The 17,266-nt window shown below is 42.8% G+C and overlaps 1 protein-coding gene across 1 annotated transcript in view; it reads left to right on the top strand.

Moving 5' to 3' along the window:
• LOC139581652 (actin-binding LIM protein 3-like) overlaps positions 1–17,266 on the top strand; it is a 94,368-nt gene that overhangs the window by 23,805 nt on the left and 53,297 nt on the right. The window contains exon 3 of the mRNA XM_071411637.1: positions 16,997–17,180. Coding sequence (XP_071267738.1) covers positions 16,997–17,180 — 184 coding nt within the window. The remainder of the gene's footprint in view (positions 1–16,996; positions 17,181–17,266) is intronic.

Here is a 17,266-nt window from a genome sequence, read left to right as displayed (position 1 = left end):
ACATGTAGGAAACATTTAGGAAACATATAGGAAAGATAAAGGAAACATGTAGGAAACATGTAGGAAACATTTAGGAAACATATAGGAAAGATAAAGGAAACATGTAGGTAAAATGGAGGAAACATATAGGAAACATATAGGAAACATATAGGAAACATGTAGGAAACATGTAGGAAACATGTAGGAAACATATAGGAAACATATAGGAAACATGTAGGAAACATGTAGGAAACATTTAGGAAACATATAGGAAACATGTAGGAAACATGTAGGAAACATTTAGGAAACATTTAGGAAACATATAGGAAACATGTAGGAAACATGTAGGAAACATATAGGAAACATATAGGAATCATATAGGAAACATGTAGGAAACATGTAGGAAACATGTAGGAAACATTTAGGAAACATATAGGAAACATATAGGAAACATGTAGGAAACATGTAGGAAACATGTAGGAAACATTTAGGTAAAATGGAGGAAACATATAGGAAACATATAGGAAACATATAGGAAACATATAGGAAACATGTAGGAAACATGTAGGAAACATTTAGGTAAAATGGAGGAAAAATATAGGAAACATTGAGGTAAAATGGAGGAAACATATAGGTAAAATGGAGGAAACATATAGGAAATATATAGGAAATATACAGTATAGGAAACATGTAGGAAACATGTAGGCAGAACTCTTTATATTCAACTCATTTCACCTTGGGAAACAGAAAGTGCCATTTCTGTTTTAGTATACTGTAAACGGAACAGTATTCTTTCAGCTGAGTGTACTAGCTCTTCGCCGGTCTACCAGAAGTTGATGCTGTTGCTATGCAACCTCTTGCTAGCTAGTTATCATAACAAACTACTAGTTAGACATTTTACAACTTCGGGTGTGTTCTTAAATTCAATCTGGAGTGCCAGAGTACGCTTGTAAATTCAGAGTGTTGTCAGATTGTCCATTTGGAAATTCAGAGTGTTGTCAGATTGTCCATTTGGAAATTCAGAGTGTTTCACTCTCGGAGCGCACACTGGATCGGACTCGGGTGGAGGAGTAGGGTTGATTTGAGCGTTCTGACCTTACAAAGGCAGTCAAGCACCCAAGCTAACGTTGGCTAGCTTGCTAGCTACTTCCAGACACAAATGAGAGTGGCCACTCTGACCATTTTACTCGCCCTAGCAGAGCTGGTTAGGCAGTTTTCAGTGTTATCCAGAGCGTTGGTGACTAACTGTGTTGCTGGCAACAATTTAATTACGCTTTTTTGCCATCATTAACTGACACCGGCCATTTTCAACCGGTGTGGAACACTAGTCAATTCATTATTCTGCGCTCAGACTAGAGTGCTCTGAAATCGGAGTAGATAGCCAGAGCGAATTTACGAAAGCACCCGAATGTCCATTGAAAACTCAGAACAACTATTCCATTTAGCTTAGCTATGAATGACGGGAATAATCAAGTCAATAAACGTTGGGTAGTTAGATAGCCTATAGTTAATATACTGGCAAGTTTGATGTATAACTACTAACGTTAGGTAGCTAGCTAACATAACGGTACATACTGCTTTATTGATATGCTATGTGGGACAGCGTAGCTAATAAATTGTCAGCCAACATAACGTGTAAGGTAACTTATTTGAAAGTAATTACTTTATTACATTGCTCAACATTTTGTTCACATTTGTCATAATTAGTTAAAGCAATGAATTTGTATCCGCTATTGTTGGACTTCGGCTGCATATTTTCCCCAATTTTCTTCAAATCTGAAAACGATATGAAGCCACGCCCATTTCCTGAATAATTGCATTATGGGACCTAAAGTAAGGAAATAGTGTCCTCTGCAAGTATGCTTCATATTTTGGTGAATTTAGTACGAAATCCGGAAACTTTTGGCATACTAACTATATCCATACTATGACAAATAAGCATACTATATACTCAATTCACGTCACAAATAGTACGGTTAGTGTGGGTAGTATGAGTATTCGAACACAGCTTTTATCTGTCTGTCTGTCTGTTTCTCTCTCTTTCTCTCTCTCTCTCAGCAGTGAAATCAGTAGCATTGTGATGGATGGAGACAGCGAGAGAGAGGTTATTATTACAGCATTCTGTTGACTGTAGCAGCAGGCTCACTTATATAGAACTCATTATAACGCCATTCTGTTGACTGTAGCAGCAGGCTCAGTTATATAGAACTCATTATAACGCCATTCTGTTGACTGTAGCAGCAGGCTCACTTATATAGAACTCATTATAACGCCATTCTGTTGACTGTAGCAGCAGGCTCACTTATATAGAACTCATTATAACGCCATTCTGTTGACTGTAGCAGCAGGCTCACTTATATAGAACTCATTATAACGCCATTCTGTTGACTGTAGCAGCAGGCTCAGTTATATAGAACTCATTATAACGCCATTCTGTTGACTGTAGCAGCAGGCTCAGTTATATAGAACTCATTATAACGCCATTCTGTTGACTGTAGCAGCAGGCCCACTTATATAGAACTCATTATAACGCCATTCTGTTGACTGTAGCAGCAGGCTCAGTTATATAGAACTCATTATAACGCCATTCTGTTGACTGTAGCAGCAGGCTCAGTTATATAGAACTCATTATAACGCCATTCTGTTGACTGTAGCAGCAGGCTCAGTTATATAGAACTCATTATAACGCCATTCTGTTGACTGTAGCAGCAGGCTCACTTATATAGAACTCATTATAACGCCATTCTGTTGACTGTAGCAGCAGGCTCACTTATATAGAACTCCTTATAACGCCATTCTGTTGACTGTAGCAGCAGGCTCAATTATAGAGAACACATTATGTATTTATTTATTTCACCTTTATTTAACCAGGTAGGCCAGTTGAGAACAAGTTCTCATTTATAAATGCGACCTGGCCAAGATAAAGCAAAGCAGTGCGACAAAAACAACAACACAGAGTACAGTCAATAACATAAAAGACACAATAACACACAATAACACAAAAGAAAAGAAAAATAGAAAAATCTATGTACAGTGTGTGCAAATGTAGAAGAGTAGGGAGGTAGGCAATAAATAGGCCCTAGAGGCGAAAATATTTACAATGTAGCATTAATACTGGAGTGATATATGTGCAGATAATGATGTGCAAGTATAGATACTGGGGTGCAAAAGAGCAAGAGGGTAAGTAATAATATGGGGATGAGGTAGACGGGTGTGTTATTTACAAATTGGCTGTGTACAGGTACAGTGATCGGTAAGCTGCTCTGACAGCTGATGCTTAAAGTTAGTGAGGGAGATATAAGTCTCCAACTTCAGTGATTTTTGCAATTCATTCCAGTCATTGGCAGCAGAGAACTGGAAGGAAAGGCGGCCAAAGGGGGTGTTGGCTTTGGGGATGACCAGTGAAATATACCTGCTGGAGCGCGTGCTACGGGTGGGTGCTGCTATGGTGACCAGTGAGCTGAGATAAGGCGGGGCTTTACCTAGTAAAGACTTATAGATGACCTGGAGACAGTGGGTTTGGTGACGAATATGTAGCGAGGACCAGCCAACAAGAGCATACAGGTCACAGTGGTGGGTGGTATATGGGGCTTTGGTGACAAAACGGATTGCACTGTGATAGACTGCATCCAATTTGCTGAGTAGAGTGTTGGAGGCTATTTTGTAAATAACATCGCCGAAGTCAAGGATCGGTAGGATAGTCAGTTTTACGAGGGTATGTTTGGCAGCATGAGTGAAGGAGGCTTTGTTGCGAAATAGGAAGCGAATTCTAGATTTAACTTTGGATTGGAGATTCTTAATGTGAGTCTGGAAGAAGAGTTTACAGTCTAGCCAGACACCCAGGTATTTATAGTTGTCCACATATTCTAAGTCAGAACCGTCCAGAGTAGTGATGCTAGTCGGGCGGACGGGTGCAGGCAGCGATCGGTTGAAGAGCATGCATTTCGTTTTACTAGCTTTTAAGAGCAATTGGAGGCCACGGAAGGAGTGTTGTATGGCGTGGAAGCTCGTTTGGAGGTTAGTTAACACAGTGTCCAAAGAAGGGCCAGATGTATACAGAATGGTGTCGTAGGGATAGAGGTGGATCAAAGAATCACCCGCAGCAAGAGCGACATCATTGATATATACAGAGAAAAGAGTCTGTTGAACCCTGTGGCACCCCTATAGAGACGGCCAGAGGTCCGGACAACAGGCCCTCCGATTTGACACCCTGAACTCTATCTGAGAAATATTACACTCTTTAATATTGCATCCAAGCCATATTAAACCCTTGAATAATGCACTCATACCATATTACACTCTTTAATAATGCACCCAAACCATATTACACCCTTGAATAATGCACCCTAACCACATTACACTCTTGAATAAAGCAACAATACACAAGCATGTGAAGACAATTAAAGTGATTTTTTTCTTGTTTGTACATGCAACATTAGCTAAACATTAGGCTGTATCACAAGCGGTTGGGACTGGGAGTCCCACAGTGCTACGCGTCGTCCAGGTTTGGCCGGTGTAGGCAGTCACTGTAAATAAGAATGAGTTCTTAACTGACTTTCCTAGTTAAATAAAGGTTAAATATAAAAATAGCAACGTAGCATATCAAACATGAATGTTTACCCCTGTCATATGAATATAATAGTACATTTTCAGCATATTAAAGTTACCTTAGAAAAAAACAGGCTTTATTGTATCAGTATTGTGAAAGTCATTATATCAGTCGCAAAATTGTGAATTTAGTTGAGAATTTTGATAACTAAAATACAGATTAGAGTATTTTCATTGTCTTCTTTTTACAGCAATAGCCATCTACTTTTCACTGACTGTCGCAACTCAACAATCATCTATTTGGTATTTGCTGAGCCCAATGCCCAAATTGCGCATACCTCCTTTTCTTCCGACTGTAGGCAATGCGATTTATTACAATCCATAACTTTTTTTTAAGGCTAGGGGAAGCTAATAATCGTCTGTGGCCAAATCATGCTTTAGTGGCCTATTTTGAATGATTTTATTTATTTCTGTATAGACAGGAGTAAGCTAATTAGGCTATATCATTTTAGCAATTTAATGAAATGTACTTAGCCTTATGGACGCGCTGCCTATGAGCCTGAGTCAGTCTACTATTCCCATAGTAGAAAAGTTGACCTATTCTATTGGTCAAGTTGTCGAGAAGAAACAAACACAATTCATACAACCAGTAGGCTTAGGTTACATAAAACTATTTTTAACACACAATTGCATTTAGAATTGTTGCGCAATGACTGGGCTTATAAAAGCACTGTCTGGCAGATTTTCGGCTCAAAGGCTCTGTACCTTTATGTTGTGCGCATGTGATAAAGAAGATACATAACGAATATACCCTCGTGCCAATTTATTTCCACTAAAATATGCAAATTATCACCCGTAGACCGATAAGCATGAGACCAGTCAAATGTTTTTAAATCAACTGGTATTTCCGTCCATAAATAGGCTAAAAGCATTACTTCGCAATGGGATTTTTAAAATGTGCTTTTTAATTTTTTTACGGAAACCCTAGCGCACATACACACACACAAGTACACACACACATATGCACACACAAACACATTTTGGATGATATGTGTTATTGTATTACTGGTAATGGTAGCAGACTGTGTATCGTGGCCTAATGACACCCTAACCACATTTTCCTCTCGTTGCTAAAGTGGCACTCTCCCATTCCAGCACAGCTACCAGGCATTGCAGTGGTCTAAATGCATGTTCCATATGGACAGCTCCTTAGGGAGAGACACAAACACACACACACACACACACACACACACACACACACACACACACACACACACACACACACACACACACACACACACACACACACCCACACCCACACCCACACCCACACCCACACACACACACACACACACACACACACACTCACACTCACACTCACACTCACACTCACACACTCACTCACTGACTCACTCTCACACACAAACACTCACACACACACTCACACACTCAGTCACTCACTCACTCTCACACACACACACACACACACACACACACACACACACACACACACACACACACACACACACACACACACACACACACACACACACACACACACACACACACACACACACACACACACACACACACACACACACACACACACACACAAGCAAGCATCAGGTTCCAAAACCATACAAATCGTCTGTCAGCAGTTTTCTGAGTCGAAACAGATTTCTACAATGTCCAGAGTATCAGGACTACTGTAAGATGTTGCCTGTATCGGTTTGTCTCTAGTAAAACTTCCCTTTGAGAAAGGAACAGGTTTAAAGCATCAAGGAAGGATCGTGGAAGCTTTTCTTACAGGTGGGTTCTGTAGAACGCCAGACCAGATCAAACCTGTCCAGACCAGATCAAACCTGTGCAGACCAGTTTGTGACTCGTGTTCTATCTGCAAGGTCTCATCACTCTCTCTCTCTTAGCTCTTGGCACACCATGACAATCTACCTCCGTTGTTCTCTGTGTGCGGAGGGGGAAGAGAGGGAGTAGGAGAGAGGGAGAGAGATGGAGAGAGGGGGTAAGAGAGATGAAAGAAGGAAGAGAGAAGGACAGAGGGGGTTATGGAAAATGAAGGGGGTAGGGAGAGCGCGACGGGAGAAAAAGAGAGAGAAACAGAGAAAAGAGTTAGAGAGAGAGATGTGGGTTAGAGGGGATAGGAGCTTCCCGTAGCTATAGCAACCACTGCCACGCTGGTCCAATCACCAAGCCAATGTGTGGTTGCTAGGGAGACATTGTGAGATTACAGGGAGATGAGTTTAGGCACCAGCGGTTTTCCCTCCCGATGCTCCAGGATTTAGGAAAGAAGACAAGGGCAGTGTCTCAAATAGTACCCAATTCCCGATATAGTGCTCTGGTCAAAAGTAGTGCACTATTTAGGATGAAAATAGGTATTATCCTGCGTCTTGTCTCCTGAAGAATCGATGCTTGAGGGGATAAACACACGCATCAGCTCTGCCTATGGTCTCTCCCACACACACACAGACACACACACAGACACACACACACACACACACATACACACACTCACCCAGTTAGTTCTGATATGTTTCAACAGTGTTTATTGGTTGGTGATGTGTTCTGTGTGAGTAGCATTAACTCCATAGTCACTGATCTAAGGTCAGTTTTTGTCTTGTAAGAATTTGTTGGCGAGTGGGTAACCCGCCTCTGCCATCCGTTCTATTAGCCAACGTGCAATCACTGGAGAATAAACTGGATGAACTCCGTTCGAAACTATCCCACCAACGTGACATTAAAAACTGTAATATCTTATGTTTCACCGAGTCGTGGCTGACCGACGAAACGGATAATATACAGTTGGCTGGGTTTTCAGTGCATCGGCAGTACAGAACAGTTACGTCTGACGAGGGGTGAGGGTGTCTGTCTATTTGTCAATAACAGCTGGTGCGCAATGTCTAATATTAAGGTACTGTGAGGTATTGCTCGCCTGAGGTAGAGTACCTCATGATAAGCTGTAGACCACACTATCTATCAAGAGAGTTTTCATCTATATTTTTCTATTTACCACCATAAACTGACGCTAAGGCTGCTGTATAAGGCCATAAGCAAACAAGAAAATGCTGTTTTATCTAATTTCTATCAGCATGTGCAAACAGAGGGGGAAAAAACTCTTGACCACCTCCACACACAGAGACGGCTACAAAGCTCTCCCTTGCCTTCCATTTGGAAAATCTGACCATTATTCTATCCTCCACTCGGTAGCCATGACCAATATGACCAATACATATTGTCCTGCTAATAACAGGGTTAATTACATACCTGTGATAATATTTTAGGGGCTTTTATATAATTCTAAATTTATAATAATTATAATAATAACCGCTCTGTTTATAAAATAACAATATTTTGGAGATGATTTTGCTTTCAAATAACATAAATTGAGCGAGGAAAAGGCCATTCTTGAACATGCGGTGAGACATTGTTACTAATTTGAAAATAAAGCCAATTTTTTTATTTTTGAATTATTTATTTACTTTTTTAGAGGGAGAGAAACCAAAAACCTACAGTCATCTCATGGGTCTCCCGGTCAAGGTTGGCACAGTTATTGAACCAGCATCTGTAACAATACAGGTTTAATACAAAATGGTGTAGCAGTCAGGCGTCTTTTGTCGTCGTCTTGTTGTGTCCTTCATATATATCTTTTTATATCTTTTTTCTTTGCATATATTTAAATAAATATTTTTCTTAACCCCAACTTCAACATACTCTCCTGCAACCCGCCTCACCCAATTTAGTATGGATCTGCTATTTTCTTTACTTTAGAACTGGAAACCCAAACAGAAGCTAGCCAGCTAACTAGCTAATAGCTAATAGTCAGCTAGCCACTGCTAGCGGTCATCAGCTAACCTTTAGCCTTTAGCCCTTTACTTCCTGCCAGTCAGCACAACGCGATTCAACTCAGAGCTTATCGGACTCTTTTTCTCCATATCCCCAGATTCCTACCACAAGCTCTGAACCTCTGGCTAGCTGCTATCCGATTGGCTTCTCCTGGCTAATGTCTCTGTCCCGAAGCAAGCACCAATTAGCCTGGAGCTAGCCTATGCTAGGCCCATCTCCCGGCTAGCTGAAGAGGTCCATCAGCCACTCCTTGGGCTACAATACCTATTTTGTCAATTGGCCTGGACCCATTTTATTGCCGATACGGAGCCCCGCCGCTCCATCACGACTGGACTACCGACGTAATCTGCCCAAGGGGGTTTTTCAACAGGCTCCTCCGTCGCGATGTCCCCTGAATGCCCATCCGCTAGCCTGCTAGCCGCGGCCCGCAATTTTTGGGCAACTATACCTATTCTGCCAATTGGCCTGGACCCTTTAACTACACGGACCTCTGCTGAACCATCACGACTGGTCTGCCAACGTAACCACACGAAGGGGCTACAACAGACTTCTTCCGTCGCGACGTCCCTTTAAGGCCCTTCTGCTAGCCTGCTAGCCCTGGCCAGCTAGCTGTCTGAATCGCCGTATCTCCAGGCCGCCCTGCTACTCACTGGACTCAATGATCACTCGGCTACGCATGCCTCTCCCTAATGTCAATATACCTTGTCCATAGCTGTTTAGGTTAGTGATTATTGTCTTATTTAACTGTAGAGCCACCAGCCCTGCTCAATATGCTTCAGCTAACCCTCTTGTCCCACCTCCCACACATGCATGACCACACCTGGTTTAATTGATGTCTCTAGAGACAATAGCGCTCTCATCGTCACTCAATGCCTAAGTTTACCTCCACTGTACTCACATCCTACCATACCTTTGTCTGTACATTATGCGTTGAATCTATTCTATCGCACCCAGAAACCTGCTCCTTTTACTCTCTCTTCCGAACACACTAGACGACCAGTTCTTATAGCCTTTAGCCGTACCCTTATCCTACTACTCCTCTGCTCCTCTGGTGATGTAGAGGTGAATCCAGGCCCTGCAGTGCCTAGCTCCACTCCCATTCCCCAGACACTCTCATTTGTTGACTTCTGTAACCTTAAAAGCCTTGGTTTCATGCATGTTAACATTAGAAGCGTCCTCCCTAAGTTTGTTTTATTCACTGCTTTAGCACACTCTGCCAACCCATATGTCCTAGTCGTGTCTGAATCCTGGCTTAGGAAGGCCACCAAAAACCCTGAAATTTCCATCCCTAACTATAACATTTTCCGACAAGATAGAACTGCTAAAGGGGGCGGAGTTGCAATCCACGGCAGAGATAGCCTGCAGAGTTCTGTCTTACTATCCAGGTCTGTGCACAAACAATTTCAGCTTCTACTTTTAAAAATCCAGCTTTCTAGAAACAAGTCTCTCACCGTTGCCGCTTGCTGTAGACCACCTTCTGCCCCCAGCTGTGCCCTGGACACCATATGTGAATTGATTACCCCCCATCTATCTTCAGAGCTCGTGCTGTTAGGTGACCTAAACTGGGACATGCTTAACACCCCGGCCATCCTACAATCTAAGCTTGATGCCCTCAATCTCACACAAATGATCAATGAACCTACCAGGTACAACCCCAAATCCATAAACTCAGGCACCCTCATAGATATCATCCTAACCAACCTGCCCTCCAAATACACCTCTGCTGTCTTCAACCAGGATCTCAGCGATCACTGCCTCATTGCTTGCATCCGTAATGGGTCTGCGGTCAAACGACCACCCCTCATCACTGTCAAACGCTCCCTAAAACACTTCAGCGAGCAGGCCTTTCTAATCGAGCTGTCCCGGGTATCCTGGAAGGATATTGACCTCATTCCGTCAATAGAAGATGCCTGGTTATTCTTTAAAAGTGCTTTCCTCACAATCTTAAATAAGCATGCCCCATTCAAAAAATGTAAAACCAGGAACAGATATAGCTAGTGATTCACTCCAGACCGGACTGCCCTTGACCAGCACAAAAACATCCTGTGGCATACTGCATTCAAATTGAATAGCCCCCGCGATATGCAACTTTTCAGGGAAGTTGGGAACCAATATACACAGGCAGTTAGGAAAGCAAAGGCTAACTTTTTCAAAGAGAAATTTGCATCCTGCAGCACAAACTCCAAAAAGTTCTGGGACACTGTAAAGTCCATGGAGAATAAGAACACCTCCTCCCAGCTGCCCGCTGCACTGAGGCTAGGAAACACTGTCACCACCGATAAATCCACGATAATTGGGAATTTCAATAAGCATTTTTCTATGGCTGGCCATGCTTTCCAACTGGCCACTAATACCCTGGTCAACAAATCTAGAACCGGCTTCCGATTTCGCAACAAAGCCTCCTTCACTCATGCTGCCAAACGTACCCTTGTAAAACTGACTATTCTACCGATCCTTGACTTCGGCTATGTCATTTACAAAATAGCCTCCAACACTCTACTCAGCAAATTGAATGCAGTCTATCACAGTGCCATCCGTTTTGTCACCAAAGCCCCATATACTACCCACCACTGCGACCTGTATGCTCTCGTTGGCTGGCCCTCGCTTCATATTCGTCGCCAAACCCACTGGCTCCAGGTCATCTATAAATCTTTGCTAGGTAAAGCCCCGCCTTTTCTCAGTTCACTGGTCACCATAGCAGCACCCACCCATAGCACGTGCTCCAGCAGGTATATTTCACTGGTCATCCCCAAAGCCAACACCACCTTTGGATGCCTTTCCTTCCAGTCCTCTGCTGCCAATGACTGGAACGAACTGCAAAAACCACTAAAGCTGGAGACTCATATCTCCCTCACTAACTTTAAGCAACAGCTGTCAGAGCAGCTCACAGATCACTACACCTGTACATAGCCCATCTGTAAATCGCCCTTCCAACTACCTCATCCCCTTACTGTTATATTTTTTGTGCTCCTTTGCACCCCAGTATCTCTACTTGCACATTCATCTTCTGCACATCTATCACTCCAGTCTCTATCACGCCAGTGTTTAATTGCTAAATTGTAATTATTTCGCCACTATGACCCGTTTATTGCCTTACCTCCCTTATCTTACCTCATTTGCAGACACTGTATATATATATTTTTTCTATTGTGTTATCTTTGACTGTATGTTTTGTTTATTCCATGTGTAACTCTGTGTTGTTGTTTGTGTCACACGGCTTTGCTTTATCTTGGCCAGGTCGTAGTTGTAAATGAGAATTTGTTCTCAACTAGCCTACCTGGTTAAATAAAGGTGAAATCTTTTTTTTTAAAGGTTGCAGTGCTTTGCAGTGTCTTAGATTGTTGCGCCACTCAGGCACTGTACAACAAAACCAGTCAGGAATGGGCTAGACTACAACAGTAAGAGCAAAATAATCCTAACAAAATAAAATAATAAAAACCTTAGTGTAACAACAGTTTTAGTAAGTAATACTGAAGTCGTACACAATTATCAGTTTCTATTTAGGTTTATGTCGCCCATTCATTGTCAGATAGAGACACAGTAGGACCCAAAAGCATAATAAGTACTCTAACTCCCCCTTGCGCTGGTCTGGAGCAATGAAGTGGTGATGCAGGTTACCATACTAAACCACAAATGACCTCTAATTACTTCATCATAATCACAAAACGTTTAATGGAGCAACCACTATAGTCACTTTACCCCTACCTACATGTACATTATAATTTACTTAGACTAACCTGTTCCCTCGCACATTGACTCGGTACCGGTACCCCCTGTATATAGTCTCATTATTACTATTTTATTGTGTTACTTTTTTTATTTTCTTTATTTAAAATGTTTTACTTTAGTTTATTTTGTAAATATTTTCTTAACTCTATTTTCTTCAAATTGCATTGTTGGTTAAGGGCTAAGGGCTTGTAAGTAAGCATTTCACTGTAAGGTCTACACCTGTTGTATTCGGCACATGTGACAAATCAAATTTGATTTGATTTGATTTGAGAGAGAGAGAGAGAGAGAGAGAGAGAGAGAGAGAGAGAGAGAGAGAGAGAGAGAGAGAGAGAGAGAGAGAGAGAGAGAGAGAGAGAGAGAGAGAGAGAGAGAGAGAGAGAGAGAGAGAGGCTGATTCACTGATCTGATTTAAACGTATTGATCCTCTGGGTTTGCTGACTCCCACTCCTACCGTGTGTGTGTGTGGTCGTGTAACCTTTAGAAGGCCCACTGACCTTTTAGGAACCTCGCCCACTAGAGTTAATACAGTTTCTCTCTTCACTTGACCTTACAGACAAATAGCTGTGGAGAATATCAACTCTGTTTACTATAACAACCCACACATGTACATGTAGTCTCCAGTGGCTATTTTAGCATATACATCTTGGTGGGTCAAACTCCCCCCAGAACATGTGGATGCATGCCAGCAACACAACACAATTCATTAATTGCACTATAACGGTGACAACGAGTTTCTACATACTCTTAGGGCCTACATAAAGCTGTCCATACAGCAGAATCCCAACAGCAGTCCCAACATTTTACCACAGCTACACCTGGCTATCAGCGGAGCCTTGTCTGGCAGCGAAACAGTTCATTCAGACTCATTTACTCCCTTTTAAACAACATAACTGATATGGCTGACTTGCTTATTCAAATGTGTTTTCTAATGAAAATTGAGATGTACAAACTATGACATAAAGGGATGACAACCGGATAAGAGGCGATCCGTAATTTCAACCTCTCTAGGGTACGTTCGACGGTAGCGTCCCACCTGGCCAACATCCGGTGAAATTGCAGAGCGCGAAATTAAATAAACTCAATTCAAATATTTAACATTCTTGAAAATATATGTGTTGTACATCAAAATAAAGCTTAACTTCTTGTTAATCCAACTGCTGTGTCAGATTTCAAAAAGGCTTTACGGTGAAAGCACACCATGCGATTATCTGAGCACAGCGCCCCGCATACAAAACAATGAAAAACATATTTCAACCAGGCAGTTGCGCTACAAAAGTCAGAAATAGACTTAAAAAATGCCTTACCTTTGATGATCTTCTTCTGTTGGCACTCCAAAAGGTCCCAGTTACATCACAAATGATCCTTTTGTTTGATAATGTCCTTCTTTATATCCATAAAATCTCAGTTTAGCTGGCGCGCTTCAGTCAATAATCCACCCAGTTTCCCTGCATCAAAATGCAAACAAAATGAATCCCAAACGTTACTAATAAACTTTTCCAAACAAGTCAAACAACGTTTATAATCAAACGTTAGGTATCCTAATACGCAAATAAACGATAAAATGTAAGACGGAGAATAGTATGTTCATTACCGGAGATAAATAAGATAGAACGCGCTTTCCTCCAAGCTCTTGGAAACACTACAGCCAAAATGGGAGCCACCTAGAAAAACTACAATTTCTGGGTCATTTTTCCAAAAACCAGCCTGAAACTCTTTCTAAAGACTGTTGACATCTAGTGGAAGCCCTTGGAACTGCAATCTGGGAGGACTTGGCCTTATTATTAAAATACTAGCCATTGAAAATAGTGGTAAGCTGAAATGTTTTTTTTCTGGATGGATTGTCCTCGGGTTTTCACCTGCCATATCAGTTCTTTATACTCACAGACATTATTTTAACAGTTTTAGAAACTTTAGAGTGTTTTCTATCCAAATCTACCAATCATATCCTAGCTTCTGGGCCTGAGTAACAGGCAGTTTACTTTGGGAACGCTTTTCATCCGGATGTCAAAATACTGCCCCCTACCCCAGAGAGGTTAAGACATAGGACGGACGTAGTCAATATAACTATTTGTTCAGCACTTTTGAAATGTACATCGACAGAATTCATAACATGGGCCGTTCTTGCAGTGTTCTCCCTGTACACCAAGTCAGAACTGTAGGATAAATAAATGGGGGCATATAAGCAGACAAGTCAGAACAGGAGGCTAAGTTATAAGGGGCACCTTGTTGTGCTGTGCTCACTTGAGCAGGAAGGTGGCGCGGAGGTCCTTCGTGGGCAAATGTTGTCATAAAAAATGTGTCATCAAAGTCAGGCATTCTCTGGATTTATGGAGCTTTTAAGACAACAGGGAACTCGGGGAAAAAACAAAGTTGAATCATGACATCAATGATCTTCAGGTCAGAGCTCTAGAAAGAGGCCTGAGTTCCTGACTTGAAATTCTGAGTTGGATGACCGTTCAAAACGTATTTTCCCAGTCGGAGCTCGTTTTTTTTCAGAGTTCCCAGTTGTCTTGAACCACTGAAATCTGAGATTTCACAGTTTTGAGTTTCCAGATGTTTTGAACGTGGCAGAAGTCATGCTGGATTGACAGCATGGCCAATGTTGAATGTTTAGACCCTTAAACCCAGACTTGGACCACACACCAACTGCACTGAATAGCAGACTAGTGATTGCTTTGCAATGTTTTGCAGTTAGTCACTGATTCCTTCCAAACCACTCATTGTTGAATTTGCGATTTCCAACTTGTTGTGTAATGTTTATGTCCAATGGTCGATGTTTGTTGTTTTATCTATCTTTTCTCTTCATCATTTTTGTTCATATGGCAAGGTTTGAAAAGGATTTGCCAGTAGATTGTCGACTTCATGATGATGACTGCTAGTTTTTGAAAGTATGATGTTGACATGATCAGCCCAATCAAAGCTACGGTAGATATAACGGGATTTTAGGTTATTTTATCTGTGGCCAATGATCTTGAGCATTCTTGGATGGGCACTTCTAATGTAACTCTATGGAAGCACACATGGGACTTTTTTAGCTCTCCTTGTAGATTTTGCGGTGAGGTAGTGTCCCCATGAGTGACAGAACACGTAGCCAATCACGGCCCAATTAGAGAACATTACCAACCCCTACGCTCCCTATTTTACGCTGGCTGCCCCACCACCACAGAAAACACTGAGCTAGGATAAAACACCTGCATTTTGGAGCTGCCTTACTCAAGAAAACAAAGAAGAGACCATGTTGGCAACCAGCCCTGAATGACGGGTCGCCACTGGTAGTCTCTCTCTTTCTCTCTCCATTCCCCTCTCTTTCTCTCTCCGTTCCCCTCTCTTTCTCTCTCCATTCCCCTCTCTTTCTCTCTCCATTCCCCTCTCTTTCCTTCTCTTTCTCTCGCCGTTCCCCTCTCTTTCCCTCTCTTTCTCTCTCCATTCCCGTCTCTTTCTCTCCGTTCCCCTCTCTTTCTCTCTCCGTTCCCCTCTCTTTCTCTCTCCATTCCCCTCTCTTTCCCTCTCTTTCTCTCTCCGTTCCCCTCTCTTTCTCTCTCCATTCCCGTCTCTTTCTCTCTCCGTTCCCCTCTCTTTCTCTCTCCATTCCCCTCTCTTTCTCTCTCCGTTCCCCTCTCTTTCTCTCTCCATTCCCCTCTCTTTCCCTCTCTTTCTCTCTCCATTCCCCTCTCTTTCTCTCTCCATTCCCCTCTCTTTCCCTCTCTTTCTCTCTCCGTTCCCCTCTCTTTCGCTCTCCGTTCCCCTCTTTCTCTCTCCATTCCCCTCTCTCTTTCTCTCTCCATTCCCCTCTTTCTCTCTCCATTCCCCTCTCTTTCTCTCTCCGTTCCCCTCTCTTTCCCTCTCTTTCTCTCTCCATTCCCCTCTCTTTTTCTCTCCATTCCCCTCTCGTTCTCTCTCATCCCCCTCTCTTTCTCTCTCCATTCCCCTCTCTCTTTCTCTCTCCATTCCCCTCTCTTTCGCTCTCCATCCCCCTCTCTTTCTCTCTCCATTCCCCTCTCTCTTTCTCTCTCCATCCCCCTCTCTTTCTCTCTCCATTCCCCTCTCTTTCTCGTCTTTCCCTCTTTTTCTCTCTCTCTCTTCTCATGGAGAACTTGGTGGTGTGTGATGAAATGTAGGAAAGTCCTTTTGTTCCGTCTCACTGATCTATAATGAAGGAGTCGTTTCTGGATCTTCTGGAGAAAATGAGTTTTCCACACTGTCTTTATTTTCACATCACAGCAAACTGTTAGCCACAAACTGCATACACGACACCCAGACACACACACACAACCATGTTTATGTCTGTCTTGTCTTTATTTTCTGTCTGGAGAAGCAGGGAGGAGGAAACTTAATGAAGCCCAACAAAGTTCCTCTCTGTCTGAACCACCACTAAACAACCCTCTGAGCTCCCCATAAAGCACTAATTGGCTCATTTGGAACAGTTTACTGTGGAAGTGGGGCAGATGTGACCAACTGGGTCCAAATCCAGGATATAGACTAGCTTTGCCACCTAAGCTAAAGCCGAGGAATTACTGTAGCTTGCTGCAATCAGTTTTGTATTTCGTTTTTTCCATGCTCGTTCATTTAGAATAGTTGGAGTGTTCAGTCTCTAACCTAATCCACCGTCTCTCTCTTTCGCTCTTTCTCTCTTTCTTTCCTCCTCTCCCTCCCTCTCTCTCCCATTCTCTCCCTCTCCCCCTCTCTCTCTTTCTCACTCCCCCCTCTCTGTCTCTCTTTCTCCCCTCACTCTCCCCCATCTCTCTCTCTCTCTCTCTCCCCGTCTCTCTCTCACTCCCCCTTCTCTGTCGTTCTTTCTCTCCCCACCCCCCCGTCTCTCTCTCCCCCGTCTCTCTCTCTCCCCCATCTCTTTCGCTCTCCCCCCATCTCTATCTCTCTCCAGTGTGTGGGTGTGACCTGGCTAGATCTGGGTTCTATCAGAAGAGTGGTGAGTACATCTGTACGTCAGACTACCAGCGTCTGTATGGGACTCGCTGTGACCGCTGTGACGGATTCATCACCGGGGAGGTAGTCTCTGCTCTGGGGAGGACCTACCACCCTACCTGCTTCGTCTGCAGTGTCTGCAGGTGCACACAAGCACACACATCCACGCACAGACACACACACACACACCATGCACACACACACAAACAATCCATTCCTGATTGATCAA

This window comes from Salvelinus alpinus, chromosome 7 (assembly GCF_045679555.1).
Source record: "Salvelinus alpinus chromosome 7, SLU_Salpinus.1, whole genome shotgun sequence".
In the NCBI taxonomy this organism is placed as follows: domain Eukaryota; kingdom Metazoa; phylum Chordata; class Actinopteri; order Salmoniformes; family Salmonidae; genus Salvelinus; species Salvelinus alpinus.
Note: the sequence above shows the minus strand (reverse complement) of the source record. Positions and strands in the feature narration are given on the sequence as shown.